Raw genomic sequence first — 15976 nt, 5'->3', positions numbered from 1 at the left:
CAGTTGTGTGTACTTTATTTAGACTAGAGAAATTACTATATGCATTGATGTGATAGCTTAGTAAAGTGACACAAGGAGTTCCAGTTTTACTTTTCTCCTTTTTCAATTTAATTAGCTGATATATTAAGTTGATGTAGATCTTTTAGAAGTCCTTCTAGTTTTTGTCTTTAGACAATTCACTAACTAGGGCATGATCATATGATCACCTCAGAAAGCAGAATCTCTGAGAAGGGCTAGAAACATCCAAGCGCAATGGAAATTTCAGACTGATCCTTTTAATTCTCTACCTCCATATTGGCTCAGTATTTTCTATCCTCACTACTCAATCCCTCAGATGTGGTCATATTTTATATCTGAAACTGCTCCAATTACAGAAACTGAATTTTGAGCCCCTATCCTCTTTTCTTTTATGTCTTTCAAATTTACTCAAGAAGTTTATCAGTTTCGTTGAGACATCTAACCCTTGACCTGTCAGTATTCTTTCAATCTGAAAAACAACTACCTCTCTAGGACTGGAGTCTGAAGAAAGTCATGATATCTGTTTTGTCTCCCTACCACTGAAATTTGTCACCCTTGAATTAGTATAACTCACAATGAGAAGAACTTCTTTCCTCAGGGACAAAAAAATCTGGTTTTCTACGAGGAAAGGCTCTGTTTCCTCAGAGGTTTCCTATGAACACTTGCTCCTGATGCTCTTCTTTTATTGATGTATGCCTAAACAATTGTTTCTTTCCTCCTGAGGCCTAAATACTTATAATAGAAAATCCCAGCCTTGAGTGTTTGCAGTTCTCCCTGTGATGCACAGGGCTGCTAGTGGGGTGTGTGTAAGGCAGGAGAGTGAGGAGGAGAGAATGAGGAGTGGTTTGCTGAAGGGAAGGGAGCTTGGGATTCAGGATCTAAGAGCTTAAAAGGAACTTTGAGTTCCATTCATGTGGGACCCAGTATGGTGTTGTTAGGTGCTGTCGAGTTGATTCTGACTCATAAGTCACCCTATGTACAACAGAATGAAACACTGCCTGGTCATGCACTGTTCTTACAATCCTTGCTATGTTCAGCGTGGTTTCAGCCATTGTGTTAATCCATCTCATTGAGGGTTTTCCTCTTTTTCACTAACCCTATTCCAAGCAGGATGTCCTTCTCTAGGGACGGGTCCCTCCTGAAAACATGTCCAAAGTTCTTGAGATGAAGCCTCACCATCCTGTCTTCTAAGGATTATCTTGGCTGTACTTTTTACAACACAGATTTGTTCATTCTTCTGGCAATACATTCAATATTCTTCACCAAAACCATAATTCAATAAGAAAGGAAGCATATTAGTAATGATGAGTCTCTACTTGGTATCAGCAACTCTTCTAGGCACTTCACATTATGGCTCTCTAGTCCTTTCATCTGTGCTGTCATATCCTTCCCCTTTTATTTTCAATTCCTTCCTTGGGTACTGAAATTTATCACTATTTAAAGATCCCAAGGTTTCTCCTATACTAAAAACTTTCCCTTGACTCCATTTCTTCCTCCCATCCTTGACTTATTCTTGCCCTTCACTGTCAAACTTCTTAAACAGAGTTTTGCATGTGCTTTCTCCATTTCCTTAATGGCTGCTTAGTCCTTGATCCACTCTAAACTGCTTTCTGTGCCCATCGTGCCAGCAGAACAGCTCTTGCTGAGGTAATGAAGACCATGTTGTAGACATTATTTAGTCCTCATCTCACCCCCTCGCTACTCCTATTTTGCCTGTACTACAAGTGTGAGGTATCTTAAGATTCATCTCTTGGCTTTCTTTCCTTCCTACTCTACCAGTCTGAATTATCTTTCTAAATGACTTTATCTATGTGATAGCTTCAGCTATAGATTGTCAGCAAATGACTTCCAAATTCTTAACTATGGTTCAGACTTTTATCTAGTTCCCAGTGCCTACTAATTTGACATTTCCACTGGAATATCTCTAAAGCTCCTTAAAAACTTGACTGTCATCCATGGGACCTTTGATTTCCTCAATAGTCAACGGTCAACCATCATTTTTAATCCATTACTAACTCCAATAGATCTAATGCATCATTGTTTTTTGCCATGATCATCTTAACTGGCCTCTCCTTTTCTAATCTTATCTTCTAATCTGTCCTCCACATTGCAGCCAGAAGGGTATTTTACAAATTCAAACCATTCTATTCAAGTCATTCTTTTAATGACTTATTGTTTGTTTCATGATATGTTATAATTGTATATGCCTTTGACTTTGTCTGGCTCCTGCCAGTGTAATCTGTCTCCTGCTTATCTCTTCAGCATCAATTGTGATTGTCCTTCTCTTATTCTCTCAATGGTCATTGTATCTTCCCACCTTAGGTCCTTTGCACATGCAGTTTCCTTTTCTAGCAATGGCCTTTGCCCCTAACTCTTTACCTAATTAATGACTTTGAAGTCTTAGATCTTAGCTCAGAACTTTTCCAGGGTAGCTTTCCTGGCTTTATGGCTCCTGACCAAGATGAGATTAGGTTCATCTGCTGTAAGATTTTATTGACCCCTGTGCTTTTCCTTCCCAATATTTGCCACTGTTTGCAATTTTGTTTGTAAGTCACTGTGTGATTGCTTGAGTAATGTCTGCCTGCTTTATTAGACTAGAAGCCTCTTGTGGAGGACTACAGAAATTTTTTAGAAAAATTTTTATTGTGATTTGGGTGAAATTTTATAGCAAAGTTTCATTTTCCATTCAGCAGTTCACACACATTTTGTTTTGTGATGGACAATAGCAATTTTGCTTATCATGTTTTACCCATTGCCTATCCCAAAGCCTGACACATCAAATAAAGTATATCAATAATATTTGCTGGATTTGTGAATGAATGTAGTTTTATGAATCTCAGTTATTATTATAATGCTCAAGGTAAGTGTTCATCATTCCTGTTTTACAGAAGTATAAATTGAGGACCTGAAATTATGTAACTTGCCTGATGTTACATTGATTAAATAAATAGTAAATGTAGAAGTCATTTTACACTGTATCACACAAGTCTTGTCAGGGCAAGGAAGACGTTTAAGGGATTCTAGTTAGACCAGACATTTTCTTTCAGAGTTTAGCTATGACATTAATTTTTTATTTATGATATTAACTGTATGATATAAGGTTTGTTTTGAAGACAACATAAAGCAAAAATACCCTCCAGTTGGTTAAGCTGGGAAAGATTATGTAAATTTTGAAAAGGAAATGTGAGGCACTAAAAACAATGACATTCAAAAATGCTTTTAATAAGATGTTAAATGTAAAGATGCATAATTGAAATTTATATACAGAAAGATTAATTAAAAAAAATGAAAACAAAAAATCTATTTAAATTTGTTTTTCTGGGTGATGGTATTTTGGGTAACTTTTTCCTCTGCTTCCCTGTACTTTTATGTGCTTGCCCAGTTTTATAGAGTGACAATGATACTGCCTAAAGCATTTGACTGCTAACCAGAAGGCTGGTGGTTCAAACCCACCAGCCACTCCTCAGAAGGAAGGTTGGGCCATCTACTTCGGTAGTGATCCCGCCTCGGAAACCCAAGGAGGGATCGATGTGAGTCGAGTCTGTGGGCAGTCAAGGGCAGTGAGAGTTTAATGTTTCATTTATTTCAAAATATATTTAAAATGCATTTATTCAGTCTTCATTTTCTAATGATCATTTACTAGTGATCTCTGCTTTAAAATTTTTAATTATATTGGTAAAGGTAAATTTCATGCTTATGGCAGAGGCTTAAGGAAGAAACAAGCATTTCTTCACTTATTAAAAAGAAATGAGCACTCAAATGAACATGAACTGATGGAAAGTGTCAAAGAACCAAAATTTTGAGAGCATTTCTTTACATTATAGTTGACACCATATATTGTGATTTTGCAGTTACTTACCCATTATTTACCTCATCCCCCCAACCCCCAAAAAGCAAGCAAACAACTGACCTTTGTAACTTCACAGTCATACACGATTCTTTGGGAAACCTCAGCTCATGTATCCTTTGCCCCTCACTCATATCTCTGTTGCTGATATTCTTTCCACAGTTGAGAAAGACTAATGCATTATCAATGACAGTAACATTACTTTTGCTCTGATGGAGAAGGGTTAATAAACATTTTAAATGGTTTATGTGATGTCTTCTTAATAATCAAGCAAAAATGTAAATAGTATAAGGCCTTGTTATAGTATTATGCTGGGGAGCCATTTCAGCCAAGACTCTATTTTATGGAAGCAATCATTTGATTGATACATTAACATTTTACTAGTCTTTGTTAATTACCTAACATTCTTTAAATATTATGGTACGCTGCATAGGAAGAATAAAAGAAAAAGATACAACCTATCAGCTCCTGTTGACCAGCATTGTACAACAGAAATTTCTGTGATGATAGAAATATTTTATATCTGTGCTGTCCCAAATGGTAGCTGCTAGCCATTCATAGTTATTGAGTGCTTGAAATGTGTGGTTAGTGTGACTGTGGAATTGAACTTTTAATTGAAATGTTTAAATAATAGCTTTATTAAAATATAATTCACATACTATATAGTTCTCCCACTAATTTTTAGTTCACAAATTTGTGCAACCATTATTGAATTAATTTTAGAACATTTTCATCACTCCAACAAGAAACACTATACCCATTAGTAGTTACCCCATATTTGCCCCCAGCTTTCTCAACTCTAGCCAACCACTAATCTACCTTCTTTTTCTATGAATTTATTTATTCTGAACATTTCAAGCAAATACAATGTGTGTTGTTTCATGACTGGCTAATTTAACTTACTTCAACTTAAATAGTTTAAATAGTGGTCATTGGCTACCGTGTTAGCACAGATTCTAGACAAAAGAAACAAGTGGCATGAAAGACCAAAGAGAAATGTCTAAGAAAATGCTGAGGTTTGAGCTGAAGAAAATTCTGTGCAAGAGTTAGGTAGAAAACAGGTTAGAGGGATAGGAGATGATCCTAGACAGAGCCTATAGATAAGACAGTTTCTTGAAGAAGGCCATGGTTGGCAGTACCAAATACTACAAAGGGCCCAAAGAAAGAATAGCTTCAGTCTAATACAGGATAAGAAACTGGATGACACAAGATATTGGAAGTTGCTAATTGGTGAGGAAATTTAGGTAGGTGGCACTTTTATATCATTTGGGGATGGAAGGAAGGAAGAAAAATTCAAGATAGCTTGAGAAGGGTGTCAGGATCAATGGGAGTTTTGTTTTCTTGTAGATAATGATGTTTTTAGTGGAGATGTGACTGTGTGTGTATGTGTGTGTGCACGCAGAAGCTACGGATCTAATGGAAATGAAAAGATTAAAGGTGATTGAGCAAGGTTCTGGAGGACATGTGAAAATAGAATTAAATACATTAGCATAAGAATAAGCCCCACAAAAGAAGGTAGAAGATACCTTTTTCAGAGGCAAGAAGAGAAAATGAAGATAAAAGTAGGTGAAGACAGAGTAATTTTGAAGTAGAAAGGAAGGAATTTCAAAGGACACATTTACCTAAGGAAAGTGGGACTGCCTCTCAGGGTAAAATTTGGTTTCTCCAACCTGCTTTGTGATCAAATGGGGAAAAGGAGTGCTGAAAAATTCTCCAGGCAGGCTAAGGTGGTGGAATGTCAATTATTTATAGGACTGATGCTGTCTAAATGAACATATCTCTAGAAAGGAACAAATGATCTCAGGTATATAAAGCCATATGAGTTCTATAGAAATCCTGGTGTATCATTTTTCACTTAGTACAAAGTGAAAATTGCCCCAAAATTCACATCTAAAATCTACAAAGAAAAAATATTCCTCCATCAGCTCACTTGCCTTTCTTTCTTCCTTCCTTCCACTCCTTCTCTCCCTCTCTCCCTTTCTCCTTCCCAACCTTCCTTCCTTTTTTCCATCTATTCTTACATTCTGTAGGAAACAGTGTACTCTCTTACTCTTTGCCTTACAAGGAAAAACAGAAACAAATAAAACACGCGTATTTGAAAATGTTCAACATCTATCCATACTACACTGAATAAATAATTCTATTTTATGAGTTAACATAAGCTTCCAGTGTTTTCCTTATTTTTCTAAGTTACTCTTTTTCCGTCAATGATGTTTCTCAGTGGAAGAGCTGGAAATCGCTTTGAAAATCCCAAATGAAAACAGCTATGCAAATACAGTCAAAAAAGATGCTAATAATATGATATCGAATTAATTAATAAAACTGTTTTAAAACACATTATTTTATAGAGAACTTTTAGAAATTTAACTTTTTATATTTCAGTATATAAACTTATGTATTTATATATGTATTTATTTATTTTAGGCTTTTAAAACCAAGGATGGCTATCTTGTAGTTGGAGCAGGAAATAACCAACAATTTGCTACTGTGTGCAAGGTAATCTATAATCATGGGGATGGGTTAGACGCTATATGCACCATATGATTTTGTACAAAGTCAGGAAAGTTTAATATTGCATTAAAAAACCATAATTGCGGCAAGATGGTGGAATAGGCAGAAACACTGCACAGACCCTCTTCAACAAAGAAAAGGAGAACCAATTAACACAGATACAGAAGATAATCCTGGACCCTTGAGCCTTGAAGGGAAGGATATAGAAGTTGACTAAACTCCAAGTAGCAGAAGAATTTGCATGAAAACACCAAAAAGGAGACATATAGAGCTGCGATCTGACAGTGATCCTGATGGCACAGATAACTTGAACCTTGCTGAGTGTTGGTAGGACCTAAGAATTAATCTAAAAATTGGCCCTGCTATCCAGGGACTGCATGGAGGACTGCTCTGGTGGCTGGGGAATAAAATGGGAAGCAGTGAAGGGGAAGATGGACTGAGCTGTGGAATTTTGTCTGTCTGGAGGGCACAGCCATTTTGAATGTCTACAACTGGCTTGACCATTTTGGATATTTAAAGCAACAGCATTCTCCCAGATTCCAGGGACTTAAGAACAGGCTCCACTTGCCAGGAACCCCAAGGACATTCCGGAGAGAGATGACTGGAAAGGTGTGACATTCTCCTTATCACTCTTATACCCTACACCCTCTTGGTGAACAGATGTATGGCCATCCTCACTCCCACCACTTTCTGGGCCAGGAGGAATTCCATCCCAGTCTGTATGCTCGAACGGAGCCTGGGGGCCTTGCCCCGCCCTGCTGTGATTTTTTTTGTTGTTGTTCTTTTTTCTGTTTTTTAGTTTATTTGTTTTTCTCAGCTTTGAAACTATTATTATTATCATTACTTTTGTCCTTTATATTATTATTATTTATTCTTCCCCTCCCCTTCCAGGTTCTAGTTTTCAGCTTTTTTTCTTTGTTCCTGGTTGCAATTTTTTTTTTTTAATTTTTCTTTCTTGTGGTTAACCACATTACTTGTGTTTCTTTTTGCATTTTTCCCATTTTTATCTTTATTATTATGCTTCACTACCTTTTTCCTCTTATTGCCCTCCCCCCAGATATTGCAGGGTTTTTTTTTTTTGTTTTTTTTTTTCCTTCTTTTCCCCTTTTTTCTTTTTTTGGTTACTTTTCCTGTGTGATTACATGATGTACTTTTTGTTCATGTGTTTTTACTTTTTTGTTGGTTATTCAATTGATATTTGTGTTTAATGGAGTGGAAGACAGCAACAGTCCCCATACAACACAACTACATCCACACCTACTGCAGCTTCACTTACTTAGTAAGAGCCACCAATACTTTCTCCACCAATGGGCCAACTATAAACAGCCACCAAGAGCTTGATTCTCCCTTGGCTGCTCTTCACAAACAGTTGACAGTGATCTAAATGCAACAAAGCCACGATGTCTGGGAGACAACAGACCATCACAGTCCACACAAAGAAGCAAGATGAAGTGGTAGAAACAAGGGAGCAGGATACAGACCAAGAACACATCTCTGAGGAAGAAGCATCATTGGAACGCTCTGATAAAGAATTCAAAAGAATTATATTCAGGTATCTTAAAAAGATTGAGAAACAGACCAAGGAAAACACAGACAAAACCCTAGAAGAATTTTGGAAGAAAATACAAGAACAAAATGACAAAATAAATGAAAAAATTAGAAATGATTCTAAATCTACAGATAGAAGATTATTAATACTAAATTGTTAGAAATAGATAGCACATTGAAAGGGCAAAGGAGTAGAATTGATGCAATGGAAGACAGAATTAATGAGATTAAGGACAAATACTTGAATACTTCTTTGAAAAGAGATCAGTCAGAAAAAAGATCAAAACAAAATGGAGAAAACCTAAAGTTCATGTGGGATACCATCAAAAGGAATAACTTACATTTACAAAAAGGGAAAGCAAAATCAATTTTTTAAGGAATTTTTAAAACTTAGACTTTATTTAATAATATGAGATCTAATTAGGCCAAAATAAATTTAATCTACTACCACATTGAATTTAATATTTAATAATTTTAATATTAGCCTTTGTTTAATTAATATTTTTCTGCAAAATTCATGTTTTAAGGTTTTAATAATTAAGGGTATATCCAAAATGCTGCTCCTTAGTAAAGCCTTAAGGGAAAAAAAAAGAGGGCTTGGAATCAATTCAGATTATTTTATGTTGCAGATATTCTACATTTTTAGCATTGACTGTATTTATTTATTTATTTAATTTGATATTTTCACTATTTATCTAAGCTTTTGCCTTTATGTTTATTATTCAAGGCCTTAGGCTTCTGCTTAATATTTCCTGTTCTAGTCCCAGCAATAGGAGCTCTGGTAGCATAGTGCATAAGGCACTTGACTGTTAACCAGAAGGCTGGCGGTTCAAACCCACAAGCCACTCCTCAGAGGGAAGATGGGACAATCTACTTCCGTAGTGATACTGCCTTGGAAACCCAAGGAGGGGTCGCTATGTATCGGGGCCCACTCAACGGCACGTAACAACAACAACAGTCCCAGGAATATAACCCATTCTTCTAGTTTTTAAAAAAATCTGTTTTAATTTTTGTTTTTTATTTTTCTTGCATGTAGGCAAAGTCCTGACCTTCTAAAATTTTATTCCTATTGGAAATTCATTTTTTTGTATTAACCATATTACCATGAGCTTTCAGTTTTGTTAAAGATGCCAGTGAATTTTGTAGGGGGAATTTATTTATTATAGCCAAGTTATTATGTATAAAAATTATTTATTACTGTGCCTCCTTTGTATGAGAGGTTAATGAGTAGAGGTAAAAACCACAGCAAAGGGGTGGGAAGTACTGCGGAGAAGGTGACAAATGGAGATAGTTCCAACTGCTAGAACATCTAAGGTGGGAAAGAGGGGAGCTTTTATCATGATGACTCTGAGTAAGTGTAGAGAAAATTGATTCAAACATTTGATCTGGGATCAAAGAATCTTTATTATGAATGGTCAATGTTGAAAATATGAAACATACGGAAGCTGTTGCCTGTGAAGTCATTTGCGTACTCTAGCTGCTGAGATGTAAAAGCCAGTTCATTGCTATAAACGAGTACAGATTTTCTTCCTGGGCCATATGTTTTGGAGTTTGCTTTCTGCAGAAAGAAAAAAAAAAAAGAAAATTACTGTTTGACATATTCTTCACTGTTGTTGAAAATAACTGTACTGATTTCTTTTATTTTTTATTCATTACTGCTGATCAATTTGAAACTTTTGAACTTCCTCATAAATATCCAAAAGAACATTTTTAAACAATATTTTTATTTCAAAGCAGAATATTTGTCCTAAGTCTTAATACTAAAATATGAATTACTGTTAGGATTTGTTATTACACATTTTTTTTAGAGGAGATTATCAGAGAGCTTTGGAGAATGGCATGCTTGGCCTTTTATTTTCCATATGAGTTAGGAATGATAATGCCTGTTATGAGCCATTAAGCAATATTTATAAACTCTTTGAGAGCCTCAGAAGAAGAGTTTTATGTGTACAGGATTAGAATGCTATTTACATCAATTACTAGGCATCTTGGGAGACTGTTGCAATCTTATTGTCTCTTACAACCTTCATAATTGTCCGCTTACATGCAAATTTTCTCTAAAAATCTTTTCACCTAAAAAGAAAAAAAAATACCTTTTTCCTTATTTTGTCGCAAGTATTTCCCTTCCCCGACTCAGCATAGATAGCTAATGAGAAATCTTTTTCTAAGAATTTCTTATTCAGTTTATGTATTAATGAAGGGAATCATCATTCAGACTAGCCTTACAGAGGTGATATGACCAGTTTTTGATAGTGACTCCATCCAAATTTTTTTTTTTTTTTTTAGCCAAGTAAAATCCATCATGAAAGGAGGGGAAACTCTACATCCTTAGGTGAAATGAGCCACTATTGTCTTAATGAGCAGAATTTATATATGCCTAGTCTCTTCCCAAAATAAAATATGATAAACTAGGGAAATCTGGTAGCATAGTGCCTAAAGCACTTGACTGCTAACCAGAAGGCTGGCGGTTCAAACCGACCAGCCACTCCTTGGAAGGAAGGTTAAGCAATCTACTTCCATAGTGATAACTGCCTCAGAAACCCAAGGAAGGGTCATTATGAGTTGTGTACGACTCAATGGTACATAACAACAACAACAACAAAACAGTTGACTAATACTGCTTGGGGAGGACCCTTATTAGTCATAGCATGGGTTGGAGTGGGAGAAAGAATGTTGGGCTCATAACTTAGTGTTTAGAAAATCTTCCTGCATATAAAATGAACTTTGGCTTATAATAAATCCTACTTTATGTCCCTTAAAATTCAGTTAAAATGATACAGAAGACTAAGGAACATGAACATATGTAACCTATTTTAAACTGATTGATGCCAACACTAATGGGAATTTCTTCTTGAAGAACATTAATATCCTTTTTAAAGTCATTTAGACTCAAAGTTTCTTTTATTGGAGGTAATATGCATTGGTTCTCAACTATGGTATACAAAGGAATCTTCTTGAGCCCCATTGCCAGAGATTTTGATTTGGTATTTCTTGGATGGTACAAAGGAGACTTCAATTTTAATAAGCACTTTAGTTGGTTTGGGAGCAGGTGGTCTGATGTCATTATAGCATAATTCTTAAGGCATACTATGAGTCTTGTCACTAGTCAAGTGACCCCTGGCAAAGAACTTAACCTTCTCTAAGCATCTGTTCCCTCATGTATAGAATGAAGATTATAATGTGCAACTATCCTAATATATAACTTTAAGACTTTTGTAAGCATTAAATTAGATTATAGTAAAATACTTAGTACATTCTTGGCTCACAGTATGCACTTAATAAATGTTAGGTGTGGAGAGTCTGGTTCTGGGCAACATGGAGTAAACACACTTTGTCTTGTCTCTTTCTCTGAACATAATGATAAAAACTGGACAGAATGCATAAGGTATCCATTTAAAGACTCTGAAAAGTAAAAGTCTCTGAAATAGCAGATGAATTAAAGTACCTTCAAGTGGGCTGTGAATTTAAACCCCTCACCCCCCATTCCCTCTGTTAGTTCCTGATCTGACTACAATGGATTTTGAAACCTAGAAGTGGTCACCAGGGAACTGAGCTCTGGGACAGCCCTTCATTCCTAGGTCAATAAGCATGAAAGAGAACTAATGCTTAGAGAGAGTGTGGAAATCCTAGGTTTTCTTTCCATCCTTTCCATTTTCTCATACTTCTTCCCCAAGCAATCTTTTGGTGGCAGCAGCAAAAGTTACAATGTAAAGGGAGCTAACAGGAGCCAAAACTCTGAGGAAGGGGAATTATTTTTCTCCATCACAGATCTGTGATCCCAAAGGAGAAGAGTAATCCCCTCCTTTTTCTCCTATTTTCCTGCTACTTACATGTGCTGCAGGGTGGGGTAACTAGGGTTCAGCTTTATGGCCAGAGGAATTAAAAAAGGAGCTCTAGGAAACTGGAAAATATGGGAGAGATTTTGGAGAAGGGAGAGCTTGGGAAAGTAATCCTCAGGGTTGTTTTTGAACTCCTATCTGCACATAGGTGGATATGATTCTAATGACCATACCAATGATGTTGAGAACTTAAATAACAAATAGGTGACTGCCTGGGTTGTAGCATGACCTTTATATGGGGCATATAGAGGACAGATCTGAACAAAGACTTTGCAAACTGAACCAACATTAGAACCTAAGTACACAGAAGATAGGTTAGAACTTGCTGCTAGATCTAACCAGTTGGTTGCCTGCTAAACAAGGTCAACAACAACAAAAATCTGTGTAGCATTTAAACAAGACCAAGAGGCACATGGCATAATATTCAAATTGTTCATGATATTATAAAAACATATTACTCAGCATATAAAGAACTAGAACTTTTTTGGGAAAAGTCAATAAATGCCAATGCTGAGATGATACAGATGTTGGAATTATGTGACAAAGACTTTAAAATGGCTATTATATGATTCTCCAACAACAACAAATTATCTTGAAATAAATGGAAAAGTAGTAAGTTTCAACAAAATATTAGAAGATGTAAAAAGGAACCAAATGTAAATTTTGCTGAATAAATTCATTTGCACATTGGAGATTACAGAGAAAATGGGGAACTTGAATATTACCAACATAAATTATCCAATCTGAACAAGAGTGAAAAAGGATTTCCAAACAAAACAAACCAAAGAAATAAAGAAGCAAATAAAAAACTGAGAAAACTAGATCCTTATGGAACTGTGGAACAATAATAAATGGTCTAACATTCATGTCATTATAACAACCAAAACCAAACCTACTGCCATCCAGTCGATTCGACTCATAGTGACTCCTCCTTGGGTTTCTAAGTCAGTACTATCCACTCCTCAGAAGGAAGATTGGGCAATCCACTTCTGTAGAGATACCACCTCAGAAACCCAAGGACGGGTCACTAGGAATCGGAAAGAACTCTATGGCAGTGAGTTGCTTTTTATTTTTTAAAATCTCTAAGGAAGTAGATTGCCCAATCTTCCTTCTGAGGAGTGGCTAGTGGGTTTGAACCACCAGTCCTTTGGTTAGTAGTCAAATGCCTTAGGCAATATACCACCAGAGCTCCTCATGTCATTATAGTACCAATACAACCCAAACCAAGCTAGTTGCCATGGAGTTGATTCTGACTTGTTGCCACCATATATGATGGTGTCAAATTGTTCCATGGGGTTTCTCGGGAAGCAGACTGTTTCTTTATAGAAGCAGACTGCTACATCTATCTCCTGCAGAGCGGTTGGTTGGCTCCAACCAATAACATTTCAGTTAGAAGTTGAGTGCTTAATCACTGTGCCACCAGTGCTCTTTATAGTACCAATAGGAAAAGAGAAAGTATGATGTTGGCAAATTATTTGAAGAAATAATAATTTTAAAGTTCCCAACTTTTCTGAGGACATAAACCTAGAGATTTGAAAAGCTGAACCCCAAACATGATAAACCCAATGAAATCCATGTCTAAATACATTAAAATCAAATGCTTAAAAACTAATGACAATGGAAGGGTTCTGGTAAGATGGCAGAATAGGCAGAAAGACTGTACAGACCCTCTTCAACAAAGAAAAGGGGAACCAATTAGCACAGATACAGAAGATAATCCTGGACCCCTGAACTTTGAAGGGAAGGATGTAGAAGTGGACTAAACTCCAACTAGCAGAAGAATTTGCATGACAACACCAAAAAAGAAGACATACAGACTTGCAGTCTGACAGTGATCCTGATGGCACAGACAGCTTGGATTTTGCCAAGTGGTGGTAGGACCTAAGAATTAACCTAAAAATCAGCCCTGCTAGCCAAGGACTGCAGGGAGGACAGCTCTGGTGGCTGGTGAATAAAAGGGGAAGCAGTCAAGAGATAGGTGGGCTGAGCTGTGGACTTTTGCTTGTCCTGAGGGTGCAGCCATCCTGAATGTTTACAAGTGGTTTGACCATTTTTTTAATATTTAAAGAGACAGTGTTCTTCCAGATTCCAGAGATTTAAGAGTAGGCTCCACTTGCTGAGAACCACAAGGATATTCTGGAAGCAGATGACTGGAAAGCTTAACATACTGAGTGAGAGCCACCACCTCCATCTCCACCAATGGACCAATAAACAACCACCAAGAAGAACCTGACTCACCATTGGATGCTCTTCACAAACAGTTAACAGAGATCTAAATGCAACAACGTCACAATGTCTCAGAAACAACAGACCATCACAGTCCGCACAAAGAAACAAGATAAAGTGGTAAAAACAAGGGAGCAGGAAACATACCAAGAACACATCCCTGAGGAAGAAGCAGCATTGGAAAATCCTGATAAGGACTTCAAAAGAATTATATTTAGGTATCTTCAAAGGATTGAGAGATAGATCAAGAAAAACATATACAAAACCCTAGAAGAATTTTGGAAGGAAATACAAGAACAAAATGACAAAATAAATGAGAAATTAGAAATGATTCTAAATCTACAGATAGAAATCAAGATGATTAATGATAAAAATAGATAACACATTGAAAGGGCAAAGGAGAATTGATGCAATGGAAAACAGAATTAATGATATTGAAGACAAATACCTGAATATTTCTTAGAAAAGGGATCAATCGGAAAAAAGATCAAAACAAAATGAAGAAAGCCTAAGGTTCATGTGGGATATCATCAAAAGGAATAACCTACATGTCATTGGAATTCCAGAACAGGAAGAGAAAATAAAACCACTGAGAAAACGGTCCAAGATTTGTTGGAAGAGAACTTCCCTGATATGATGAAGATGAAATATATCTATTAAGGAAGTCCAAAACCCCAAACAGGATAGACCCCAAAAGAAAATCACCAAGACACATCATCATCAAACTCATCAAAACCAGAGACAAAGAAGGAATCCTGAAAGCAGCACAGGAAAAACAAAAAGTAACTTACAAAGGACAACCAGTAAGAATAAGCTCTGATTTCTCAGCAGAAACGATGCAAGAGAGAAGGCAATGAGATGGTATATGTAAAACCCTGAAAAAGAAAAATTTTCAACCAAGAATTATATACCTGGCAAAATTGTCCCTCAAATATGATGGTGAAATTAAGAGATTTCCAGATAAGCAGAAGCTAAGGGAATTTGTTAAAACCAGACCAACCTTACAAGAGATAATAAAGGGAGTCCTCTGAGCAGAGAACCAAAAATACAGCAACCAACCATTAATACACAGGTGACATAACCCAGAAACCACAGCTAGGGACATATCCAAAGTAAAATAAATTTATAAGATTCTAAACAATGATCCAGAGACATCAATTGGTATGTGAGGACAACTACAAACCAAAAAGAGGGAAAATACTGTGTAGTTACAGAATTCAAAATGGTGAGTAAGTAAAAAATGTTGCAAGATAGAATGGACTGTTCTAATCTCATATATAAAATTATAAATCACAGGGTAACCTCAAAGAAAAATGATAAACCTTCACACCACAATGAAAAGAGGACAAACACAAATAATCAGCAAATACTAAAACAATAGCAACAAAGGAAATGATAACACAATTCATAAACATAATGAGCTCAGCACAGAAAATAATATGGAACAAAGAAACTAGGGACAACATGAAAAACACATAACAAAATGACAGCAACTGATTCATACTTGTTGACAATTACACTGAATGTTACCAGATTAAATGCACCACTCCAGAGACAGAGAGTCGCAGATTGGATTAGAAAATAAAATCCAGGAATGTGCTGTCTAAAAGAGACACACCTTAGAGACAAAAACAAAAACAGACTAAAAATCAAAGGTTGGAAAAAGATATATCAAGCAAATGGCAACTGTAAAAAAGCAGGAGTGGCAATATTAAATGTCTGATCAAATTGACTTTAAGACAAAATCAGCATATGAGACAAGGAAGCAAATTATATAATGATTAAACAATCAAAGGAACAAGAAGATATAACCATAATAAATATCTATGGACCCAATGAAAAAGCCCCAAAATACATAAATCAGACTTTAAAAGAGTTGAAAAGCCAAATAGATGACTCCATAGTCATATTAGGAGACTTTAATCCACAACTTTCAATGAAAGCTAGAACAACTGGAAAGAAACTCAGCAAAGATGCAGAAGAACTA

General features: G+C 36.1%; 1 protein-coding gene across 1 annotated transcript in view; it reads left to right on the top strand.

Moving 5' to 3' along the window:
- SUGCT (succinyl-CoA:glutarate-CoA transferase) overlaps positions 1–15976 on the top strand; it is a 1528177-nt gene that overhangs the window by 599849 nt on the left and 912352 nt on the right. The window contains exon 10 of the mRNA XM_042780991.1: positions 6290–6361. Within this exon, the coding sequence (XP_042636925.1) occupies positions 6290–6361 (72 nt within the window). The remainder of the gene's footprint in view (positions 1–6289; positions 6362–15976) is intronic.

Source organism: Orycteropus afer, unplaced genomic scaffold (genome assembly GCF_000298275.1).
Source record: "Orycteropus afer afer isolate SDZICR_OR568_19922 unplaced genomic scaffold, OryAfe1.0 scaffold00077, whole genome shotgun sequence".
In the NCBI taxonomy this organism is placed as follows: Eukaryota; Metazoa; Chordata; class Mammalia; order Tubulidentata; family Orycteropodidae; genus Orycteropus; species Orycteropus afer.
This window is presented reverse-complemented; position numbering and strand designations above follow the sequence as displayed.